We start from the raw sequence: 25,311 nt of genomic DNA, 5'->3' as shown, positions 1-25,311 counted from the left end.
GTCTATCCAATTGTTTTGCTCCCTGTTTGGGCTCTATCTCCACCTGTTGTTTACCCTCCTCTCTTGCCTCACCCCATCTTCTGTATAAATATCAACCTGCTCCATGCTACCATCAGTTCTGAAGAAGGGTCACTGGATCTGAAACGTCTGTTTTTGTTTCTGGTTTCCAGCATCCACAGTTCTTTCGGTTTTTAGCTTGATGTCTGTGCTTAGTGTTATGTGGAGCCTTTGTCAGACTCAATGTAGAGAGCCAAGAGAGCTCACTCGATTTGCCAGCCAATTAAACTAACAGACAGAAAATTGGGCAGGACCAATTAAAATGCGAAATTCTATTGTGCAATTCTTCTTTATGAGAGAAAAAAAATGGCCCATAAAAATTTTTAAAAGGGAGTAACATAAGCATTTGAAAGAGGAATAACAGGTATATATTTAAAATGGACAGGAAGTGTGATTAAAGTAGATTAATGCAGTTGAAGAGCTTATAACCATCAAAGGTTTGATGGCCCTATTGCTATGGTTTCCATTTAGTTGGTTAAAATGTTGACCTAAATGTTGACCATTTCTCCTAAAATGTTAACCTCTACTGTATTCTGATTTTATAGACCCCACAATGAGAAATCATCATTTAAACAAAGAGTAAACATGATTTTATGATCATGCATTTATTAGAGCTTTTTGAGGCTGTAACAAGGAGGATAGATGAAAGGGAATCAGTAGATGTCATATATTTGTACTTTCAAAAGACATTTAATAAGGTGCAGCATGAAAGATGATTATAGAAGAACTCGTGGTCCTAGGATTGACATGTTATGATGGATAAAAGATTGGTTGACGAAAAAGAAACAGAAAGCTAGAAAAAATGGGCCATTTTCAGATTGGTAAACTAGAACTAGCAGTGTGCCACAGGGATCAGTGCTAGGGCCATTTAAATGGAGAGAAATTGCAAAATGTAGTGGCACAGAGGGAACTGGTTGTCCACTTACTTGAATTACAAATGGTTTGGATGTTGGACGAGTAATCAGAAATGGAAGTTGGATTGTGGTCTTTATTTACTTACATCCATCACTTGGAAGAGGAGACCAAATGAATTATAAATAAGTTCACACTGATTCAAAAATAAGTGTGAAATTAAGTTTAGCCATTGGAAATTTAGGGTTAAAGGGAAAGTGTAGTGGGATGGGTCTGGGTGGGATACCCTTTGGAGGGTCGGTGCAGACTTGTTGGGCTGAATGGCCTGTTGGGATTTTATGGAAGTTACAAGAAGAAGATAAGAGTACTACTCAATGGAGAGCCATCATGAGGCTGAATTGTACCTGATCAAGAAGTCCCATCAAAATAAGTGACAATCAGGTACTTAACTAGGTATCCGCAAGCTGTATTGAGGACCCTATCCTCGGTACAGAGGTTGTACCCTTGTGCAGCTGCTGTCGGTAATGATGGGAAGGGTAGTTCAGCACTGCAGTAAGGCTAGGGGTGTTGCTCTCAGCAGATTATCCCTTCCCAGTGCCAGGTCCTTTGATCAGGAACTGAGTATTGTTGAACAAGGGATCCCAATGGTATGCCCACAAGCAATAAGGACAGGATCCGCCCTTCAGCTCCTTCACACCCCAGGACAGAGGCAGGTATGAACTAAGGCTCTTTTTCACCACCTGACTGATTACCCCTCCCACTTCCTGCAACCAAATTTATCATTCGGTGGGAGATAAATTATGCAAAGATTCTGCAAAGGGATACAAGTAAGTGGGCAAAATAGCAGAATGTGTGTAATGTGGAACAATGCATTCGGAAGAGCAGAATATTTTTTAAGTGGAGAAAAATTGCAGAATGTATTGGCACAGAGGGAACTGGTTGTCCACTTACTTGAATCACAAACGGTTAGGATGTTGGTAGAGCAAGTAATCAGAAACGCAAGTTGAATTGTCGTCTTTATTGCAAGATGAAGTTAATTTTAAAATAGGAAAGGTTTGTTACAATTGTGTGGGGCATATCAAGTAGTGTGTATAGTTCTGGTCTCCATGTTTAAGGACAGATATATACTTACATTGGATGCTGTTCAGAAAATGTTTACTAGATTGATTACTGGGAATGAAAGATTCATTATATCAGGAAAGGTTGATAAACTCTTCGGAGTTTATCAGACTGAAAGGTTATCATGTCGAAACCTATAAGATTTGAAGGGACTTGACTTTACTGAGAAGGTATTTTCCCTCATGGGGGGAATCTAGAACTAGGGGACACAATTTCAGAGTAGTCTGTTCTGATATAATGCGATAATCCCATTCCAGTGTGATCCCTCGTTATAAGAAAATCATGTAATAGCAGCACCATTTAAACTAATGGGACCATATTCACATTATAGCCAATACAGGTAAGAAAAGTTCACATTCTACAAGTAATGGCCTAAATTCTTCAATCGCGTTAAAGCCAATTCGCGTGGAAGAAATGCATGTTATAGCAGAGCCAACTGTAAAACAAACTCCCATTTAACACACAAAGGAGAAATATCTTGCCTCAGAGGATCATTAATCTTTGGAATTCTGTACCCTGAATACAATGAATATGTTTAAAATTGAGTGAAACATATTTTTTGCTTTACAAGGGAGTCAAAGATTATGGAGGCAGACAGGAAAATGATCAGAATAACCACAATATTGATGAATGGCAGATTAGACTGAAGGAACCAAATGACCTAGTTGTGTCCTATTCCCTATGTTATGATGTCAGAAATTCAGCAGTCCATCTACAGGATTTGCCAACCAATCCAGAAAATAATGATGTAGTACTCATTCACGGATACCCTGTAGTTAGAGAATTAATCCTTTGAACTTCAGACCCTTAAAAAAAACAAATTCCATGTGCTGACAGTGTCTCTGACTTCAACATTGAGATGGATAGCTGCAGTTTAATGTAAAAGCTACTCTTTTCAAACTCATATCCAGATGCTAACAACAATAAAATATTCCCAAGTATGGGATTTCTTGTAGCTCCCCAGGTAACCTACATGCCCATAAATCTACTTAAAATTAAAGTTAATTTAATTTCAATGATCAGCAGTGCTTTTCCAACACACTGGGTTACCTCACAATGCTATTGCCAGGTTGTCAACTTCTATACTCTATGAGATTTATTTTATGAACCTCATCTGTTAAGGGAATAATGTAACCCAAGAATGCTGGAGTTGGCCCCATCTATTATATAGCCAGTTCCATCTGCGGTCTTACTCTATTTATTTTATACTTGAATAAAATAGATTTTAATATTAAATTGATGTGTCATTGAAAACTTCTGCACAGAAGGAAGACCATAATCACAAATATCAAATTGCAACAAATTGTAATTCCATAGAGATGATTTAAACCCAATCCACTCAGCAGAAATGTTTTGGTGAGTAGTAACAATTGCTCAGGTTTCTTTGCAGCTGTTAATTCACCTGTATCCTCTTGACTGCAATTTTTCCACTAGGTTTCTAGATACGTAGCTAAACTTCAAAGTTGACTGCTTCTCTCTAAATATGTAGATTGAGATTTCATGTTGACTTGTAGCATTGAACAAGACCTGATCAGTGAAACCACTGAGGCCCACACACTGGGTTCAAGGGGGGTAAGGAAGATAACTAACCAGTTATTCCCTTCAGTTGTGGGGTCAGCAAAAGTAGGAACCTGAATTGTAGGATTAAGGATCTCCAGCTCAAACCCTGTATCTCCACATTACCTGAGGCTAAAATGTTGCCTATTTTTCTACAAGTTGTTGTCCATCTCTATTGCACCTCTCTGAGGCAGCACATAGTCCCAGGGCCCATTAACGAGACCTGGACAATACGCCTCCCACCTTTGATTGTCACCATATTTCTACACACCTCATCAGTCATCTACGTTCAAATCAGATCCGGAAATGGGGTATTCTTCTCATTATCTAGATACACAATCAATATACACCAGCACAAGTAGTACCTGGTTAGGTAAGTGCCTGATAGAACATCACACTGCCTTCTTGTTCTATTTTTTTGGAAGATTTTAGCAAGCCATTTTCTATTTCAATGGTTTGTCATGCATTCTAAACAATTGATTTACTTTCACATTCTGAAGCTGAGAGGTTGCAGTGTAGTGATAATGTCACAAAAATAGTGACTCAGGCTCTAATGTTCTTGTACATGAATCCAAACCCCACCTTGGCAGATGGTGAAATTTAAATCTCTACTGAAAGCAGCCAGCCTAATAGTAACCATATAATCACAGTCAGTTGTTGTAAAAACCGGTTTTCCAATGTTCTTAAGGGATGAAAATCTGCTGTCCCCTCTGCTCTCGCCCACATGTGACTCCAGGCCCACAGCAATGTGAATTGAATTCAATTGTACTGGTTTTATTGTCACATGCACTCAAATGAAAAGTTTACAACTTGCCACTTACGGGGCCTACTTAGGTAGATGGTACCTCAATACAGATCTTCAGTACAAGTTCTTAGGTAAAAAAAATTAGAAAAATAAAGAAATAAAAAGTCTAGCATTGAAGATCATAGGAATAAATTAGGAAGTTGAGAAATAAACTGCCCTGTGAAATGACTTAGCTAACTAATCATTCAGTCCCAATGGGATGACAGATGGACAATAAATGCTGGCCTAGCCAATGACTCCCACCAGCCATGAATTCATGTTATTTTCATGTACCATTTTTGGTGCCTACATGCAAAGATCGATTTTTGCACATAGTCTTAATTTGCTGAGTGGCAGGTGGTGAAACTGTTCTGCCCAACTGACTGAATGGGAAGGGATCCTCTGTCATTTTCACGGCTAGGCCTAATATAAATGCTACTCGTTATTTTACTGCACTCACTGTGCTCCTTAAAGACAACCTCCAGTTCCTTATAGGGGGCAGCATTTCTCAGTTACAGATAACAGCCCACAGTATACTGAAAGATCAGGCTCCACGATTTCAGCTGGAGCTCCCCATTACTCTGAGGCTGCAGTGGATGTTCCCATGGAGCAGAAAGGAGGCCTTCAGCATTGCCCTTAGATGCAGGTAACAGTGTCATTTATAATGCATTAGGAGGCCATTCACCTCATTGTGTTCATGCTGTTTCTCCATGGACCAATCCAGTCAGTTCCACACACTTTCATGAACAGCAAGTTCGAGATCATTTCCACTCACAGTGATAAAGTTCTTCCTCACATTTGCCTGCCTTTCTTTCTCAAAGTCTTGGGGGTCTGTGTCCCTGAGACATTGTGTCATCAGGAAATGGGAAGAATTTTCACTTGGCTATCCTTTAAGTCTAGATAAATCTTTGAGGAACAACAGGAAGATAGCAGTGTGAGTAAAAACTGCAAGCCATTTGGCCCATTGTCTGTCTCCATGAACACCTCATCCTTTGTCTTTAGGGATAATGACCCAATTCCCTTTCATAGGTCTCCATTGATTCTGCCTCTACCACAACCTCAGGCAGTGCATTCCAAATCCTAACCCCTTACTGTGTGAAAAATATTTTTATTACCAAATCTTCTTCTGCCAATTCCCTTGAATTTGGATTTTCTTGTTCTTGATTCTCCTACCAATAGGAACATTTTCTCTACACCTTCTTTATCCAGATCCTTCATGATTTTGAATACCTTTGTCAAATTTCCTTTATCTTCTTCAAGGACAACATTCCCAACTCCTTCACACTTTCTATGTAACTTGTGCCCGACCAGAACAAGACATGTCTCTGCAGCTACTTCTGTTTTTAATCTATATCCTCAAATCCTGCCTCTGTAACTATTTGCCATTCCTAGTGACACTTGATATTTGCTTCTTTCATCTTGCATGAGAAACTTAGCTGCCTCCAACACCCTGAAAACTCTTCAGAAATAGCAGTAGACCCAATACCAGGGATAGTTGTTCAATCCGAATTACTCTCTCTCAGGATGACAGAGTCTTAGGAGCCTTATGACCCTCTCAAACCAATCTAGTATCAGAAAAACAGCTCAATTGACTGCTCCAGCAGCTAACACAATTTACAGCAGTCCACAGAGAAGCCTTCTGTAGCTCAAGCTTCCAGAGATCACCGGCATCTCCAGATCCCTCAACTGAGCTTCAGAAGCCTTTAGCCACTGGAGAAGCATCTTGTAGAACATTGTAGTAGGTTCAATAACTCTCAGGACAGGGACTGGGAGATAATTAATGAGCTGGCATTTGTCTAGTAAATGGGAATGATACCTGTTTGTGAAATCATTGTGCAGGAAGCATGGCTGGTAATGTTGGCCTTTGAACAGATGCATCTTATTCAGGTTATAGGATGTGGGAGGAATATTGGAGCTGACCATTAATACAGGGATCTGGGATGTTTCAGGTGAAGTGCCCTTCAATGATCAGTTATCAAAACGGTTTGTCTGCAGGATGGTATTGTGGCCCTCTCAGCCTCTCAACATCCTGTATCAAGTCCTTCCATTTATCATGTTGAAGGCTCTTATTCAAAAATAAACTTTTCTATCAACCTTTTTGGACATTTTGTGACACATCTCAATGGCTGCCATATCCTAAGATCATCTAGGTTTGAGGGAGGAACATTAATACAAGATAACATATGATTGTTATTTAACAATGATTCCATGTTATTCCTGTTACTCACGAAAATTATGCAGCCTACAAAAAAAATCATTATACTTACTGGAATAACTTTTGTGGATTGTACAAATTAGAAGGTACAGCAATAGGCCTATACAAGAATTGTTTTTATTTTAATTATGGGACAAATGTATCACTAGCAAGACCAGCATTTATTGCCTATCCTTAACTGCCTTTCAGCAAGTGGGAATGACCATAGTCTTTAAATGTCAAAGCTCATCTGGTATAATTATACATAGAAGCACTTTTGAGAAGGGAATTCCAGTTCCAGGTTAGGGTAATTTGTAACCTGGAGGGGAACTTGTCGGTGATGGCGTTCCCATGGATCTGCAGCTGCTGTTCTTCCAAATAGTAGGGATCACAAGTTTGGAAGGTGTGCCAAAGGAAGTTTGACGAGTTGAAACACTGCCTCTCGTATATAGTATACACTTCTGCCACTGTCCACCAGCGGGGAGGGGACTGAATGGTTAAGGTAGTGGATGGCAACCAAGTGAGCAAGCTGCTTTGTCCTATAGATGGAGTCAAATGTCTCCACAGTGGTTAGAGCTGCACCCATCCAGGCAAACAGAGAGTATTCTATTACATTCCTGAATTGTGTCTTGTAGATGGTGGACAGACTTTATGGAGTCAAGTGAGATATTCGCTGCTGAATTCCTAGCCTCTGACCTGGTGTCTCAACCATAATTTCTATGGTTGACCCAGTTAGATTTCTGATCAATGATAACCCCTAACATGTTGATACTGGAAGCTTCAACAATGGTAATGCCAAAGGGAGAAGGTCAAGTTGTCATTTATTGGAGATAGTCAATGCCTGCTACTTGCATGGTGTTAATGTTACTTGTCATTTACTAAGCTCAGGTCTGAATGTTATTCAGGTCTTGATTCAAATGGACATGGGCTGCTTTAGTATTAGAGCTGCTGCAAATGGTGCAAATACAAATGAGCTTGTGCAATTGATGCCACACTTGGTGAAATGCTACCATGAAATCATGGGTAGCAATTGTCACCTCCTCTCTAGAATTCAACTCTTTTGTCCATATTTGAACCAATGTGAGTGACCCTGACACTGTGCAAACTGAGCATTGGTGAGCAGGCTACTGCTGTGTAAGTCTCACTTGACAGCATGGTCAATGGCACAGTCTGTCACTTTACTAACGATCAAGGGTTGGTGGGGGGGGGGGGGGGGGGGGGGTTAATAAATTGGATTTTTTTTTCTGCTTTTTATAGATAGAGCATAAGTGGGCAATTTTCCGAATTACTAGATAGATGTCAGTATTGTAGCAGTATTGGAACAACTTGGCTACGGGTGAAGCTAGTTCTGGGCTCAATCTTCAGTAACCCTACTCAATCTTGTCAGGGACCATAACCGTTGCAGAATCCAGTGTGCTCAGCCATTTCCTGATATCACATAAAGTGAATCAAATTGACTGAAGACTGACTCTGGAGAACCAATGATTGTTACAAATGTTTTGGCCTCATTTTTTGCACTTGTCACTTGTCCTTGTTACGTTTTGCACTTGCCCTTGTTATTTGATGGGCTTCCCCATTACTGACAATGGAGATACTTGCGGAGCCCCCTCCTTGGGTTAGTAATTAAATTATCCACCCCAATTCATGACTGGATGTGGCAGGGCTGTAGAGATGCGAGCTGTTCCATTGGTCGCTGAGGCACTTGTTTTTCACAAGACAAGCGGAAGAATACCATATGTAGATGAGGTAAAGCAAACCCCCCCCCCCCCCCCAAAAAAATCTGAAATGTAAGTTTCAAAAGTTACCTTCCATAATAGTAACTGGATTTTCAACCTTTGGACGCAGAATGTTTGGACCGAACACCGTTCCCAGGTTCTGAACACTCATTTTGTTTACGTCTGAATGAGACTGGACCTCATCCAGGAACCTGTGAAAGATTAAATAATCAATCAGGGTTTTCCTACAGTCAGTGTTAATTACTTCCTACTGCATTGTTTCTCTGACATATGAAAAAGGCTATATGCTCAAATGATGTAGCACTGTGTTGTATTCTCTATTTACATAATGTGCACCATCTACACTGTCAGATACACAGGAGCTGTTTCAACCTTAAGCCAAAACATTGTCTTTAACCTAACTGCCAGTTATCCTAACCGTATACCACTAAGTATCACTTTGTAGTTGACTTTCCTGTGATAGCCTCCTTGTTGTTGCTATAACTTTAGCAGAAACCCCAGTAAACGTCCTAAAAAAACCTGATCTTCCAAGGAGATTTCATAGGTCCTTTGCCAAAATGGGGGAAACGCCCATCAATAATCCAATCCTTGTTATTTTTCTAGAATGGAGTTTTATTGAACAGCATTGACATAAACAACTGTGAATTTCTAACATTGAATTAATGTAGCTTCACGCATTAGAGTGGATAAGGCACTTAAATAAAATCACTTAGTCGGTACAAATGCTTATCGCTTCTGATAAAGAACAAGCAAACCAGTGAAGAAGAATATAAATGCTATTATTAAAAATTATGGAATTGAACTTTATAAATCCAGTCATTTGGAAGTTGACACCATGACAAATGGTCGACAGCATTTGCCAGACTGTCACAGAAACTCAAATAGTTTGTGAATGGCCTTCAGAAAAGGGAACTGGTTTCTCTTATCCAGCCTGGCTTACAGGTGACTTTGGTGTTACATCACTGTGGTCAGCTCTTCACCCTCTGAAGTGTATCAATACATTTTTCAGTTATAATGATAAAGCTGAGTAGCAATTCACACATAACGGATGATCATTAGCAATGTCTCAAGTGAATTAAGGTTCGACAGCATTGTCTAAATTCTGATGATATTAAGGCAATGCTCCTGCATGGTTAGATCTAGGTGCTGTGGGAGGCAAGGGAGGAGAGGACGTCTGACATTCATTTTCAATCCAGTCTGGCAACAGGACGGGTGCCAGAAGACAGCTAATATGCTACTATTATTCAAGAACAATGGCAGAGAAAATCCAGGCCAGTAAATCTAACATCCATGGAGAGAAACAACTGGAAAAACATTGAGGAACAGAATTAGTCTCCACCTGGAGAAACAAGGATTAATCAAGGATAATTCGTATGGTTTTGTAAGGGTGAGTTAATGTCTAACAAATTTGATTGAATTTTTTAATGAGTGACTTGGCATGTAGGTCAGGGTAATGCAGTTAATATAGTCTATATAGACTTCAATAAGGCTCTTCACAAGGTCTTGCATGGCAGACTTGTTAAGAAGCTAAGAGCCCTTGGAATCCAGGATGACTTAGCGGTAGGAACCAGAGGGTGATGGATGATGGTGTTTTTGTGACTGGAAGCCTGTGCCCAATTGCATACGACAGATACTGGCTTCCTTGTTATTTGTTATGTACATTAATAAAATAGACATGAACATAGGTGGTATGACCAGCAAGTTCGAAAATGGCACAAAAATTGGCGATGTGATAAACAGCAAGGCAGAAAGCCTTAAACTACAGGACAATATAGGTGAGCTGGTCATTTGGTCTGAACAGTGGCAAATGGAATTGAAAAGTATGTTTTGGGAGATCAGACAAGGCAGGGGAGCATAAAGTGAATGGGAGGAACTTGGGAAGTACAGAAGAATCAGAGGGACGGTGGTGTGCAAGTCCACAAATCCTTGAAGGCAGCTGGACAGGTAATTTAACTCATCACAGGTACACAAGGTGGTTAAGAAGGCATATCCGACACTTGCCTTCGTCAGTCAAGACACTGAAGACAAGAGCAAGAAGATTATGATGGAGCTGTATATATAATGCTAGTCAGGCCACAGCTGGAGTACTGTGTGCAGTTCTGGTCACCACACTAGAAGAAGGATGTGACTGCACCAGAGTCAGTGCAGAAGAGATTCACCAGGATGTTACCTGAGCTGGAACAATTAAGCTATGAAACGAACTCGATACAATTGAGGGCTGTTTGCCTCAGAGCAAAGAAGACCAGCTGGGGTTCTGATTGAGATGCATGAAGTTCTGAGGGGCATAGACAGGGTAGCTAGGGAGAAACAATTCCCCTTAGTACAGGAGGCAATAATAAGGGCAGAGTTTTAAAGTAGTGCAGATGATTCAGAGGGGACTGAAGGATTGTGGGTATTTAGGTGAAAGATTTGTAGAGGCAGGAGCCCTCAACATATTTAAGAACTATTCAGATGAGCACTTGAAATGCCACATCAAACAATATAACAGGCTAAGTACTGAAAAACGGCATTAGGATAGATGGATATTTGATTAATGGGGCAGACATGATGGGCTGAAGGGCTTCTTTCTGTGCTGTAAAAACTCTACGACACTACAGCCTTGCATGTGCTGCAATGTTCTAATGTTCTAACTATCCGAGTGGCTTGGTGCACCCTTTTGCTCAGACTGGCAGATTCATACAGGCTTTCTAAACCGACTTAGTCATGTAAATTTGCTGACTCAGGTCGGCATGGACTTGTATGTTGAAGAGATAAAGCAGCTTACCCATGGGGTGTATCCATTTTTAGCACACTGTGTGGATTGCTGCTGATTGCAGCATCTCTTTGTTGCACCAGCAGATTACTAAATTGTGTGTGTACTAATTTGGTTCCAGTGGTGTCACAGTGTGCAACAGAAAGATGAGCACTGAGCAGGACTGCAATCCTTCCACATCAACCCTGACGAGTTTACCTGCAGATGTACTTTAGTAAGTTGAAGTTGACTGGAGGGAGGGTCTTCACATGTTTAATTAGCTCCTTCATGCCCTGAAAGACACGATGAGAGGCTGTTAAGAAAACCACTTGAAGTGCTCTCTGAACTTGGGAACTGATATATGGCATTAAGCATATGCTCTTAGAAACCGGATGAGAGCACCTATTAGAAATCCACTTTACAAATATGACAGCAATAAAACCTACACATGAATTTTCATGAATTTTATTTAAACTCCAATCATTGATAAGATGGACCTTTTGTTAGGCTCATCATAATATTGTGACCAGTGAGGTGCTCCAAATTGTTATAGTTCTAAACATGATATTTCAAAATGTTACGTACCCGAGTAAAGAGAGATAAACTAGCTCCCCTTCTTTATTCAACTACTCTTCAGTGGGCTGAACCAGGGTTAATTAGAAAGAATCTTTTCACTAATGAATATCTTTCCCTTTTTAAAGGGAACCAATTTAATCAAGCTTTTTTATTTTGAGTTAAAGAGTGAATTTATTGGTTAATAAGTACAAGAAGTAATAGTGGAACACATCGATTAGAAATGAAAATTGAGTCCAAAAAGAGACAGAATTTAAAAGATATACAGATCAATCTCTGGAGTTGTTAGTGGAGACTAGATGCTGGAAGACTGTGGCCATTACTTTGGTCAATACCTGTTGTTAGTGGCACTTGAGCAAGTGATTTCAAGACACTTGCTGACCAGCTTCGAACGCTCAGTAACTGAATGTCTGTTCTATTTACCTGCAGCCAGGAATGTCTAAATGGCTATGCTCAAGCTGTGACCTTCACAGCCCACTAATCCACACTAGCACACACACACACTTTGCAGTTGGTTTTTATCCCTTTTTCGTGCATCTGGTTTTTAACCCTTTTTTATGGTATTTTCCTGGGAGAGCAAAACACAATCTATCTGCAGTGGAGGACATAATCCACAGGAGATAACTTTCTGTTGTCAGCCCATCGTTATCTCTTCCTTTTAAGTCTCTCTGGATCAGGTTTCCTGATGCTGTACAAATGGGATATTCCAGGGATTCACACTGGGCTTTGCTAGACAGTCACTGAATTTGCTGCATCTTTTGGCTGCATGTCCTGATATTAAAAAGTACACAGTTGGAAGTTTATTGGTAATCTGGGTTATGATCCAATGTTATACTTTCATTATGCTCTCAATGTCATATGATCTTTTCAAACTAGGTGGTCAAGCTGTTAGACACATTATAGATATGGAAGGAAAATACAGATGAGATGCAAGGAGCAGAGCTTCAGCATCTTTGGGTGCATGTATTGTAGAATTTTCCCTCTGAACAATAAGTAGTGGATTTGAGTCACTTACAGATTATTCTTTAAATTCTTTGTGGAAGGAGCAGTCTTCATGAGCTAAGTGGTTGTTTCTTATTCTGCAGTTTTTCATGTTATTATGAAAGGGGTGTAGTCTGAGCAGCTGTAGGTATTAGGAGAAAGTGAGGACTGCAGATGCTGGAGATCAGAGCTGAAAATGTGTTGCTGGAAAAGGCAGCAGGTCAGGCAGCATCCAAGGAGCAGGAGGATCGACGTTTCGGGCATGAGCCCTTCTTCAGGAATCGCTGGAGGCTTCGGATTTGTTGTAGTACTGGTTGTCGTGGTTGAGTCCAAATTTTGTTGGTCTGAACGTAGTCCGGAGTCCGTGTGGGGTCAGTCGGTTCTGTAGGCAGGTGCTAGGAAGGAGATGTGGCTGTGGTAGCATGTCTGTTTCAGAACGTGGCTGAAGAGCTTCTGGGCAGAGGAGATGACCTGGGGTGTGCAGTGAGAGAGGGACTCACTGAAACCCTTGTAGAGGGAGGAAGAGAGCTTCTTCAAGGAATGCATCCTTGCAAGAGGATTCACAGTAGGAATCTTCTAGGAGAAAGTGAGGACTGCAGATGCTGGAGATCAGAACTGAAAATGTGTTGCTGGAAAAGCGCAGCAGGTCAGGCAGCATCCAAGGAGCAGGAGAATCGACGTTTTGGGCATGAGCCCTTCTTCAGGAAAGGGCTCTTCTTCCTGAAGAAGGGCTCATGCCCAAAACGTCGATTCTCCTGCTCCTTGGATGCTGCCTGACCTGCTGCACTTTTCCAGCAACACATTTTCAGCTGTAGGTATTAAGCTACATTCAGAGGGAAATGAAACTTATTGTTTCAGTTTCATCAACACTTTCTGCAGTCCGGTGGAAAACCATTTTTATATCAGAATGTAAATGAAATAAATATGAGATCTTACTTAAAAATACTTTCATTGCATGTGGGCATTACAGGTGAGGCCAGCATTGTGTGATATTGGGTGGATGTTAAAATTTTAAGTATTTCTGTAAGTATGGGGCCTTTTAAACAATAAACAGTTTCTGTAAGGCATGCCAGAAACCATTACTGGCTACCTTTCAGGTTCCAGGCCTACAACCTGGCAATATCTAAGCAGCACCATTTCTCAATAGCACTGCTAAGGACATTGTGGTGCTGTAAATAATGTAATGGATGCTATTTACATATGACTACATGGATTAATCTATCTACAAATTAATGTATGCTCATACATCTGGAAGTAATGAAATAACAGCCAACAAAATGAAAATTGTTGACGTTCACAGTTACAACAATCAACACTATTCATCAAAGCCATTTGTCAAGGATTGGTTTTACCTGAAGATTTGCATTTTTACCTTTCAGATTACTCACCTGCACATTCTTAGTTATATTTAACATGTATAGCACTTGCATTATTTATTTATCTGTAGATCAGTGTTGTTAGTAAAGATTGATGATCAGCCAGACTTGGCACTGGATGTGCCACTATATTAGACATAATGTAGGTACACGTACCTCACATGTATACATTTATTTACCTACTACAATTGAGCTCAAAACTTTGCAGTTTCCCACTTTCGTAAAAGTCTGGAATTCTGCCAGATATTTATGAGATGCAGCATATCTTCAACGTAACTGTAATTTCCAGATTTCTGTCCAGCAATAAAACTTTCCTTCCAGTACTTCTGAAACTGCTGACTCACACAATGCAAATAGATGTTACTTGCTGGTTCTTATGGCATGCCCTGTGAGAGCTGCTCAATATTGACTGTTTTCTTCTAATAGGCTCGAGTGGTTGTTCTGAGTGGTTAAATTGACCACCATGTCAGCTTCCCTCTCAACAGAATGATTAAAGATGTTTCCATGGTGCTAAAGCCCAGCAGTTATGACTCTGTTATTTTAGCAGCTATAAGCAAAGGAATCAAACACTCACTGCAATGAACAAAACAGACACATTTTGTTTTCTCATTTTACCAACAAAGAGATGAAAGCGTTAAATTATAGATTCACACACCATGTGAATTAAGATTATGGCAAAAATTGGAATCTTTGCAATCATCTTTTTTAATTTGTAAATAAAAAATGATAGACATATAGATTGAGTGGATTCCAATTTGTGTCATGTTGCCAGTAACTTATTCGTTGGACAACACATTATAGAAAACGTCGAGCTAAAGAAGGCACAGACTGAGAGTGAAGATGTCAATACCTAAGCAGCTGTTTAAATTCATAATGCATCTGCAATCTCAAATTTATTGAACTTCAGCCAAACTAGAAGTAAAATTCTTACACTTTCTTGCTCTTTGGTGAAGAGTTTGGCACATGAGAGGAACTCCTCATACTTAGCGTAGGGGATGACGGGCTCTGGCAGCTCTCGGAGATAAAGCTTGAGTAATGAAGCCACTGTGTGCACATCCGTATTGCTGAAAGCAAAGCAAATGCACAACTGGTCATCATCATATATCATCAGAGAATCCCTACAGTGTGGAAACAGGCCATTTGGACCAACACGTCTGCACCAACCCTCTGAAGAGTAACCCACAGAGACCCATCCCCTTACCCTATTACTCTACATTTACTCCCGAATAATGCACCTAACCAACACAATTCTAAACACTGTGGGCAATTTAGCATGGCAACATTACCAAGCAATTGATAATCCCAATTCTGTGCCACCTGTAAAAGCAGTTCATTTTAAAATAAATATAACCTTGAACACAAAATCAAAATTCACTTAATTTATTTTCACACAATGCACGCTTTGGGTAAACTAGGTAAATGCAAGCCTGGGTCACTGATGGGGATCTATGCCAGCACACAAAAAAATGACTTGCATTTGCATATCATTTTTTAGTGGAAGACTCAAGGCCTGCACTGCCAATGAAGTATATTTTAAGCGCAGTGACTGTTGTAATGTAGGAGATGCAGCGGCCAATTTGCAGTCAGCGAACATCCACAAACAACAATGTGATAATGATAAGAAAATCTCTTTTTGTGATGTAGGATTAATTATTGGCTGGGGCACTAAGGACAACTCTGCACCTCTTCTTCAAAATGATACTCTGAGACTGTGTGTATCTAACTGAACACACTGAACTGAAGGTGTGGCTTCGGTTTGATATGTCATCTGAATTAAACTGTAGTTCTCCTTCTGGTACTGGAGTGTCAGCCACCTGTAGTCAGGGTCTAAAGTGGATATTGTACATTGAGTCACAGAGGCAAGGGTACTAAAAACTGAGTACTCTTGACACACATAGTTGTTTTGCTTAATAATGTGAGTGCATCATCTATAATTGGCCCATGTATAGTGGCAGGAGAGGCACTCTCCACCTTCTCAGATACACAGAAACTTAATTCCTCTGCATGTTGTTTCCATTCTTAACTAAGTCCTCTGACCAGGTCCTGTGTTTCTATTTACATAGCATCATTTGTGACTTCTTGCATCGGAGAGATTAAATCTTTTGAACAAATAGCAACAAAAATAGTTGAACCAATTTGAACACAGCTGAGATTTGTTTGACTAGTGGTCTGACCTTAAAAAAAATATGACTGACATTACACTACAAGCATCTCATGTACATGTGAATCTGAAGATTGGATAATAACTGTCTAGATTAGCAATGTATCCATTAATTCAGTAATTAGTTCACAGATTTGTCAATTTTACAAAATAACTGGATGCTTTGGCCTTTTGTTTTAAACAGATTGCCCCATGCAGTTTATTAAATTGCTTTTAATCTACACCCTGCCATTGGATCGGCAAGTTATATTGTCCCCTGAAAAAAATCTATGAAGCTACGTAATAATTCACAGAAACAGCAGCACTGACTGAGCAACCTATTTTGCTCGGCTCTGCCACAAGCTCAAATATAATGAAAAAGCAAGCAATTGTTAGATTAGCTACGAAGTAACAGTAAACTGATCTCAAAAGTAGCAAAGATCCATCTCAGAAGTATAATTAAAAAGGATGGAGTTAGATTCCTTCCCCTTGGGGGATTAATGCGACTAATTCAATGCAGAATTTGCTGAGTCAAAATTTATCTCACAGACAAATAGGCGAAACTCTTGTGCAGATTCCAAGTATTATTGCAGTTCAGAGTTTGTACCTGCTGATCAATCTGTTAGATTATCTGACAGAGGACCAGGTTTCCCTGTGGACTTGGAAAACATGACCTGCTCACTTTTATACCTTTGAAAATACACACCTGACCAATGCATGACTTTGTCTGGACGTTTGTATTTTCACACAGGCTAACGTTTGAAATGCCCTTTGCAATTCACACCTCCAGCTGTTTCTGAAAATCCAGTCCAAGTCCTTCGCACAAAGTCCTATTGGAAAAACTGGTGTTTCAAATAGTGCAAAGACGAGCACTATCTGAACTCTGTTAGCCAATAGTGCTTCAGTTTAATTTTCTTTGCTTTACAAAATCTTAGAAACTTAGAATTATGGAATGATGACAATAAAGATAGAGGCCATGCAGTCTGTCAAGTCTGTGATGCCAGATACATCCTTGACCTCTTTTCTTCCAGTGCTTATCCAAATCCCTTTTGAAATCTCTGGTTGAATCAGCCTCCACCACACTCTCAGGAAATTTATTCCAGACCATAACCACTTGTAGCATTGAACAAAAAAATCCTAATTGTAAAAATAAAAGGGCAATCACCTTAAACAGGTGTCTTTTAGTTTCCAATCATTCCTTCTTTGTGAATAGTTTCTCTCTATCCACTCTGCCTGGTGCTCCCAAGTACCTCCATCTCCCACTTCATCGACTTAAAACATGGCTGTCAAATCTCCTCACGACGTACTCATCTCCAAGGGAGAACACTCCCAGCTTCACCCTTTTATTCTCACACCTGAAATCATTCATCCCTGGAATCAAATCTCATTAATATTTTCTGCAGCTTCTTCAACGCCTTCACATTCTTCCGAAATTGTCATGCCCAGAATTGGACATAATACTCCACTTGAGGCAAAAATCCTGCTTTGCACTCTTGTTCTCTGCCTCTAGTTATAAAACTTAGGACCTTCTATATCTTATTAATCTGTTTGTCATCCAATCTGATATCTCATGTAACGTTTGCAGACAAACTGTCCAGAACCCTCTTCTTGCACTTTTTAAAACTGTTCTATCCATTTCTGTAGCCTTTCTTCATTGCTCCTAACAAAATGTATCATTTCATACCTCCCTGCACTGAACCCCAAAGTACAGTAGAAACCTTTTGCTTCATCTATCTTACTGTGTTATTGTAACAGCAACATTATTTGATATAATTAATTTATTACATTCATCAATATTAGTTTTAGAATTGTAATCATGATTAGTTAGTGTAATTCTGTCAGAAACACTAGTAATCAGCAGACTTGCTTTATCAATGTACTGTCCACCTTTCTCCAAGAATAGAAATTCCCTGATTAGGGCTGTTAATCTGGTCTAATCACAGACCCCTGGCTGACAGTAAGAAAAGGACGGTCAGTCAGCTTGACTCTAGAGCTGGCTCTGAGGGAGCTGGATCAGTGTCAAGGACTCTCTTTGTAAATAAAGAGTGACTTGGTGGCATATTACCAATTTCTGTGGAGTTACTTGAATTTCCAGAGAATGGTGAGTCATGCCAGAGTATGAGACTTCGTGTTTGAATACTTATAGGGATTGGGGTATTATTTATACAATCTGCGATGGAATCCTTCTTGACTTTAGTGGCACCAATCTGAACATCTAATTAAAAATTGAGATGAACCTGTTTATTTCACAGCAACTGAACATAGAACTCAACAATTATGAACAACTTCACTTAATTCAATAATTACAAATTATCTTAGTGTATTAAGATAAAATGAACAAATTACAGTGGGTCTCCAATTGACTTGTATTTTGTCCTTTAGCTCCAGCCAGTCTTTCCTGTCTTTTCCCAGTCAGCTTGACTTCAGTGTAAACTTTTTGTCAATTGTAACTACTATTAGAATCCCAGAACAGACAATTAAATGATGTTATAATCTTGGATATGATCACAAATTTTATGTTAGGATCTGGCTAAGGACCAGTTACCTTTTAGGGACTGGGAGATGAGGGGACTGACTAAGCAAATAAAAGCACAAAATTCCATTGTTTTAATTAAACAGCAATACTTTAATATATAGGTTAGAATGTAATACAATCTACCATACAGGGACAATTTATTTCTAACACAAAGAATTAAAATTACTTAAAGATGGGTTACTCAAACTGCGATTGAACACCCCAAAATAAATAGCAAACATGATCAAGACAGATCCCACAGATTTCTTGGAGACTCCCTCTAAGACATTGATGACGGTGGTTCATTAAATGTCAGGATGCAGTTGTCTGTTATACATTCCACCGTATATTCACACATACAACTGCATCCTGTTCTGGTATAGTCTTGTTACACATTCCACTGTATTTTCACACATACAACTGCAACTTCTCATAGATTGCTTCCTAAAGTGAGATCTGTCCCTGGGTTTTACCTGAGCTCCAAACTTGCCCAGACGTTTCAAATACTAACGTCTTCAACATCGTGAAATCATCAGTGAACATCTCCACTTCTGACCTTATGATATGGAGAAGGTCATTGATGAAGCAGCTGAAGATAGTTGGGCCTAGGGCACTACCTTGAGGAATTCTTGCAGCGATATCCTGGTGCTGAGAGGACTGACCTCAACAACCATCTTCCTATGTGCCAGCCAGCGAGATTTGTGCCTCTTATTCACATTTAATACAGTTTTGTTTGGGTTACCTCGATACCACACTTGACTGAATGCAGCTTTGATGTCAAAGACAGCATCCTTACTTTCCTCTTAAATTATTTGTCCATGCTTGGGCTAGGTTTGAAGTCTGTCAGAATCAGACATAATTGTCATAAAATATAGTCACAGGAGAAAAACTGTCAGTGAGAAACTACAAGCTGAAGAATCATAATACTTCAGTATTGAGCAGAAATGCATGTATTCACCTAGATCCTTTTAGAGAGATTAGTACGATACTTCAGAATGGGAGACAATTTAAGCAAGAATTAAACTGTTTAAAGGTGAATGAAAAACTGAAGCAGGAGTATCACATTATTCTGCAAGAAGATGCTAAACCCATCTGCTTGGACACTCCCAGAAAAAATCTTCATCTTTTAATGGAAAAGTTATAATCTCAGCTGGTTAGCATAACTGAAAAGGAAGTGCAAGGTGGGGGTGGTGGGATCATATCACCAGTGATACAGCCTACACAATGGTGCTCAGGACTATAAACTGGTTCCAAGACAAATGGCAACTAGGATTGTGCGTGGATCTCAATCAGTTAAACAAAGGATTCAGAAGAGAAATCCATCTTATTTGGTCTGTTGACACAAGTTGCCAATTTTGCCAAACTATTCAGCTTTGTTGCAAACCTGGATGCAAACAGTAGATTTTGGCAGATACTCTTTGGCCATGATTCAAGATTATTGACTATATTTATTGTACCATTCAAGCAATATTACTTCTATCAGCTACTATCTGGGATCTCTCCTGCACCTGAGAATTTTAGACTCTTGGAAGAGAAGGGAAATATTTGTGACATGAATGATGTCCTATTTCACTGTCAAACAAAGTAGGAACACGGTCAGAGGCTCAGGAATGTGCTAAAGTCAGTACAGAATACAGGGCTTACACTAAATACAAATGCTTATTCTCGAGAATGACTATTACATTGCTAGAACACATTATCCAAGAATAAAGCACCATGACTAATCCAAGGTAGGCAGCAAATTTCCAGAACTGAAGTGCATGCACGATGCACAGCACATCTTAGGCATGGTAAATCCAGTAGGAAAACTTCACCTAATTCTGTGTTACTCAACCCAGAGAGAGAGAGAGAGGGTTTAAACAAAGGTCAACAATGTCATTGGAGTCAAGCAGACTGCAGCCTCTCAAAACAGTAACGCGAAGCTGCTTTCCACTGATGTAATAGCACAATACAATCTGGATTTCTCACTGTAGTATCCGCAGGTGCATCATCCAACAGACCAGGAGCAGTCCTTATCCAAAAGCAGACTGATGAAACAGGAAAACTGATATGTTTTACATCGAGAGAAAGAAGCATTACGTTACATGGGGATGAGAAAGCTTGGCCAACTCTGTTACAGGACTTAAAATTCCAAAATGTGATGGACCACAAGCCTTGGGATTATTATCATTATTAGGATTAAAAGAAATCTCAAATATTCCTCCATGCATACAAAGGTACAGGTATAGGCTAGTGAGATATTAATATGCCATGGTGCAACATATAGATTATGGCAGATTCACTCCCGAAAGCAGCAGTTGATTGAGTAGAAAAAGGGGATCTTAACCTTGTGGAGGTGTAGAGAATTGTTGGCAGTAACCAACACGTTATCTGCAACTGATGGAAGATTCAGACAACGTTGTGCAGCTCAAATGGCCAGGTGGGTCAGACTGTCTGCAAGGAAGAATGTACTCCAGCAGGCTATGATTGAAAGCAAAACTTGAAATATTGGCAGACATTTTGTTGCTGCATCACAGAATGGTGATATCATAGTCGACGTAAAGTTGAATCCGACTTAGATTTTCCCCGTGGAATTTCTGTATCATGAAGTGCAAAGCAGCAACACAACCAACCAGTGCGGGGTGCAGGCACTTTGGAAGACATACAAGATTTTATCATAGCTTAAAAATGTGTTGCTGGAAAAGCGCAGCAGGTCAGGCAGTATCAAAGGAGAAGGAGAATCGACGTTTCAGGCATAAGCCCTTCTTCAGCAATGAATTTCCTGAAGAAGGGCTTATGCCCGAAACGTTGATTCTCCTTCTCCTTTGATACTGCCTGACATAGAACATAGAACATAGAAGAATACAACGCAGTACAGGCCCTTTGGCCCTCGATGTTGCACCGATCCAAGTCCACCTAACCTACACTAGCCCACTATCCTCCATATGCCTATCCAATGCCCGTTTAAATGCCCATAAAGAGGGAGAGTCCACCACTGCTACTGGCAGGGCATTCCATGAACTCATGACTCGCTGAGTAAAGAATCTACCCCTAACATCTGTCCTATACCTACCACCCCTTAATTTAAAGCTATTCCCCCTCGTAATAGCTGACTCCATACGTGGAAAAAGGTTCTCACGGTCAACCCTATCTAAACCCCTAATCAACTTGTACACCTCTATCAAGTCACCCCTAAACCTTCTTTTTCCAATGAAAACAGCCCCAAGTGCCTCAGCCTTTCCTCATACGAGCTTCCCACCATCCTGGTAAACCTCCTCTACACCTGTTCCAGTGCCTCCACATCCTTCCTATAGTATGGCGACCAAAACTGCACACAATACTCCAGATGCGGCCACACCAGAGTCTTATACAACTGCAACATGACCTCAGGACTCCGGAACTCAATTCCTCTACCATTAAAAGCCAGTACGCCATATGCCTTCTTCACAGCACTATTTACCTGGGTGGCAACTTTCAGAGATCTGTGTACATGGACACCAAGATCCCTCTGCTCATCCACACTACCAAGTATCTGACCATTAGCCCAGTACCCCATCTTCTTGTTACTCTTACCAAAGTGAATCACTTCACACTTACCTACATTGAACTCCAATGCTGCGCTTTTCCAGCAACACATTTTTAAGCTCTGATCCCCAGCATCTGAAGTCCTCACTTTCTCCTAGAAGATTTTATCATACAGATTTATGACATACACAGCCAAGTGCCTACAGAACCATTGGTTTTCATCAAGATTTACTGAAGGACCTTGAGAAGCACCAGCAATTAAGTTATTCAATTTTAGAGTGAAGGAGTCAGCTGTTATTCAAGATGGCATTAAATGGCAAAACCTCATTCAACCTGAAAAGGATCCTTGGGGTCCATGATCCTCAGATCCATGAATAATTACTGTCAGATAATGAACTTCAATTCATGAATGAGGATTTCATGAGGTTCACTGTGGAGGCAGGCCTCTATTAAGCGACAGGTTCTCTGCTCCCTCTGCACTCAAACTGAGAGGTAGAAAGGGCAGTCAAGACACTGAAGTCACTGCTGCATCACATTCCAGGCTGAGAATGAGCTCTACCCAGTTATACAGCAACACCATTGGCTCACAAGCACTCACCAGTAAATTGTTAATGGGAGGACGTTATGTTTTAGAATATGACCTCAGGCCAAATACAGCCTTTCAAGACAACAAGGTGGCAAAATAAATGGAGAAAAGCCAGATAAAAACCAACAAGGATGGTAGAACTCTAGATACAGAGCAAATACTCGATCACCATTAAAGCCAGTGCAAAAAACCTTGTTAAAAGACAGGATGTTAATAGTCAAGGTCATCAGAGAAACAGATCAATCGAGATTTTATATTACCAGAAACCCTGAAGAGACATTCAAGAGCCAAGAAGTGAGACTGTGTATCATTAACACATGATGTGAGGCAGACAAATGCTTATTATATCAGATAGTGTCCACAGAGTGGCATAATAATTCCACAGATAGTACATCATCATCACTCTAGTGTTACTATCAAGAGATCCAGATCAAGACATCCAGACAGGGTTCCAACTTGTCTCGACCTTTGAGATTCAGACTTTGAAGCAGGGAGGAGGAGATGGTGATAATAGTGATGATGGTAATAGTCATGTTACTGTTTACAAAGACGAAGTAAGTGAACATAAACTCCTGGAACAATGTAGGCCAAGAACAGAGAAACCTGGAGGGAGATGTATGGAATAAGATTGATGCAAATGACGAACAGCGTAACTGATGACTGTGACATCAGCTAGAGAGAAGGCACAGAGTTAGAATGATCATGTATGGAGAAAGGTTTTAAACAATACATTGGATACAGTAGTCTGCAATGTGGAAAGGAGTGTCACTGGACATCAGGATTGGAAGAACCTTACCTCGAGTTAAGAAGCAAACAACCTCCGGGAAGTCTCACCAAAGCCCAGTGATCCATTAGACCAGCATCTCAATGTGCAATATTGACTTAGAACACACATTAAAGCAATTGTGAAGGCTGTTCTCATTCTTTTTTCGATTGTAATATATGGTATTGCTGAAAAGTTGGGCTGCACAAACTCTTTCCTTGATTGACTGCACCATAAAGTGCTCTGGAACTTATAGGCTCTATAATGCTTATAATTATGCCACCACAGAAGATATGGCTAAAACGCTGCCAGGGCAGTGAATTTGATAACAGATGAATGCTTGAATTCATAATATGGAATATGTCTCTCAACCAGAGCCTAGAATGCTCTTAGTTGCCATAGTCTTACCAGACCCTGGGGCTGCTCTCTCATTAGGGAGAGACAACTGGTGGTGGGTTAGCCTGAGGCACACCATGCCTCAGGCGAGGGGAAAGGTTGAGAAAAAGTCCTTCATGCTGACCTCAGCTGGTGTGGGAATTGAACCCACACTGTTGGCATTACTCTGCATCACAAACCAGCTGTCCAGCCAACTAAACTAATTGTATTTGACTGAGCGTGGCATCAAAGAACCAAAACTGGAGTCAATGGGAAAATGGAGGAAAGTGAGGACTGCAGATGCTGGAGATCAGATTCAAAACAACAGGTCAGGCAGCATCCGAGGAACAGGGAGGTCAACGTTTCAGGCACAAGCCTTTCATCAACATTCCTGATGGCTTATTATTGGCTTATACCCAAAATGTCGACTCTCCTGCTCCTTGGATGCTGTCTGACCTGATGCGCTTTTCCAGCATCACACTTTTTGAATCAGTAGCAAATTCTCCATTGATACCTCCATGATTCCATAGAAATATGATTATGGTTGTTGAAGGTCAGTCATCTCAGCTCCAGGACATCTCTATAGGAGTTCCTCAGGGTAGTGTCCTTGGCCCAACCATCTTTAGCTGCTTCATTAGTGACCTTCCTTCCATCATAAGGTCAGAAGTAAAGAAGTTTGCCAATGATTGCACAATGTTCAGCACCATTCGCAACTTCTCAAAAACGGAAGCAGTCCATGTTCAAATAAAGCAAGATTTGGACAATATCTAGACTTAAATGCCAGGCTATGACCATCTTTATGGCCAATAATGGAGATTACCATCACTAAATTCCCCACTATTAACATCCTGGGAGTTACCATTTGACTAGAAATGCAACTGGATTCACCACATAATTACAGTTACTACAACAGCAGATCAGGAACAATGAATACGGCAATACATAACTCAAATACCGATTCCCTTAGCCTTTCCTTCTACAAGAAATATAACAGAAATTTATCAGGAATTTAACAGAATACTCCCCACTTGCCTGGATGCGTGCAGTTCCAATAACAGTCAAGAAGCTTGACACCATCCAGGACAAAGCAGCCTGCTTGATTGGCACCACATCCACAAGCATCCACTCCCTCTAGCACTGACGCTTAGTAGATGCAGCATGTACTATTTGCAAGATGCACTGGGGAAATTCATTCAAGATCATTAAATAGTACCTTCCAGACCCACAACTACTTCCATCTCGAAGGATGAAGGCAGCACCACTACCCGCATGTTCCCCTCCAAGACACTCATCATCCTGACTTGGAAGTATATTGCTGCTCCTTCATTGTCACTGGGTCAAACTCTTGGAATTCCCTTCCTAACAGCATTGTGGATCTACTGACTGCTGGTGTACTGCAGCGGTTCCAGAAGGAGCTCACCACCACCTTCACAAGGGCATCGAGGGACAAGCAATAAATGTTGGCCAG

The 25,311-nt window shown here is 40.4% G+C and overlaps 1 protein-coding gene across 8 annotated transcripts in view; it reads right to left on the bottom strand.

Moving 5' to 3' along the window:
• Nucleotides 1-25,311, bottom strand: part of arhgap24 (Rho GTPase activating protein 24) — a 453,346-nt gene that overhangs the window by 12,970 nt on the left and 415,065 nt on the right. For all 8 annotated transcript variants that reach the window (XM_043696029.2, XM_087985819.1, XM_087985826.1 and 5 more), the window contains 3 exons: nucleotides 14,892-15,024; nucleotides 11,250-11,323; nucleotides 8,369-8,490 (listed from right to left, as the gene is read on the bottom strand). In XM_043696029.2, coding sequence (XP_043551964.1) covers nucleotides 8,369-8,490; nucleotides 11,250-11,323; nucleotides 14,892-15,024 — 329 coding nt within the window. The remainder of the gene's footprint in view (nucleotides 1-8,368; nucleotides 8,491-11,249; nucleotides 11,324-14,891; nucleotides 15,025-25,311) is intronic.

Source organism: Chiloscyllium plagiosum, unplaced genomic scaffold (genome assembly GCF_037043375.1).
Source record: "Chiloscyllium plagiosum isolate Xiang-an unplaced genomic scaffold, Cpla_swu_hap1 HiC_scaffold_1, whole genome shotgun sequence".
Classification (NCBI taxonomy): Eukaryota; Metazoa; Chordata; class Chondrichthyes; order Orectolobiformes; family Hemiscylliidae; genus Chiloscyllium; species Chiloscyllium plagiosum.
The sequence above is the reverse complement of the archived record's forward strand: the minus strand, read 5'-3'. Positions and strand labels throughout refer to the sequence as shown.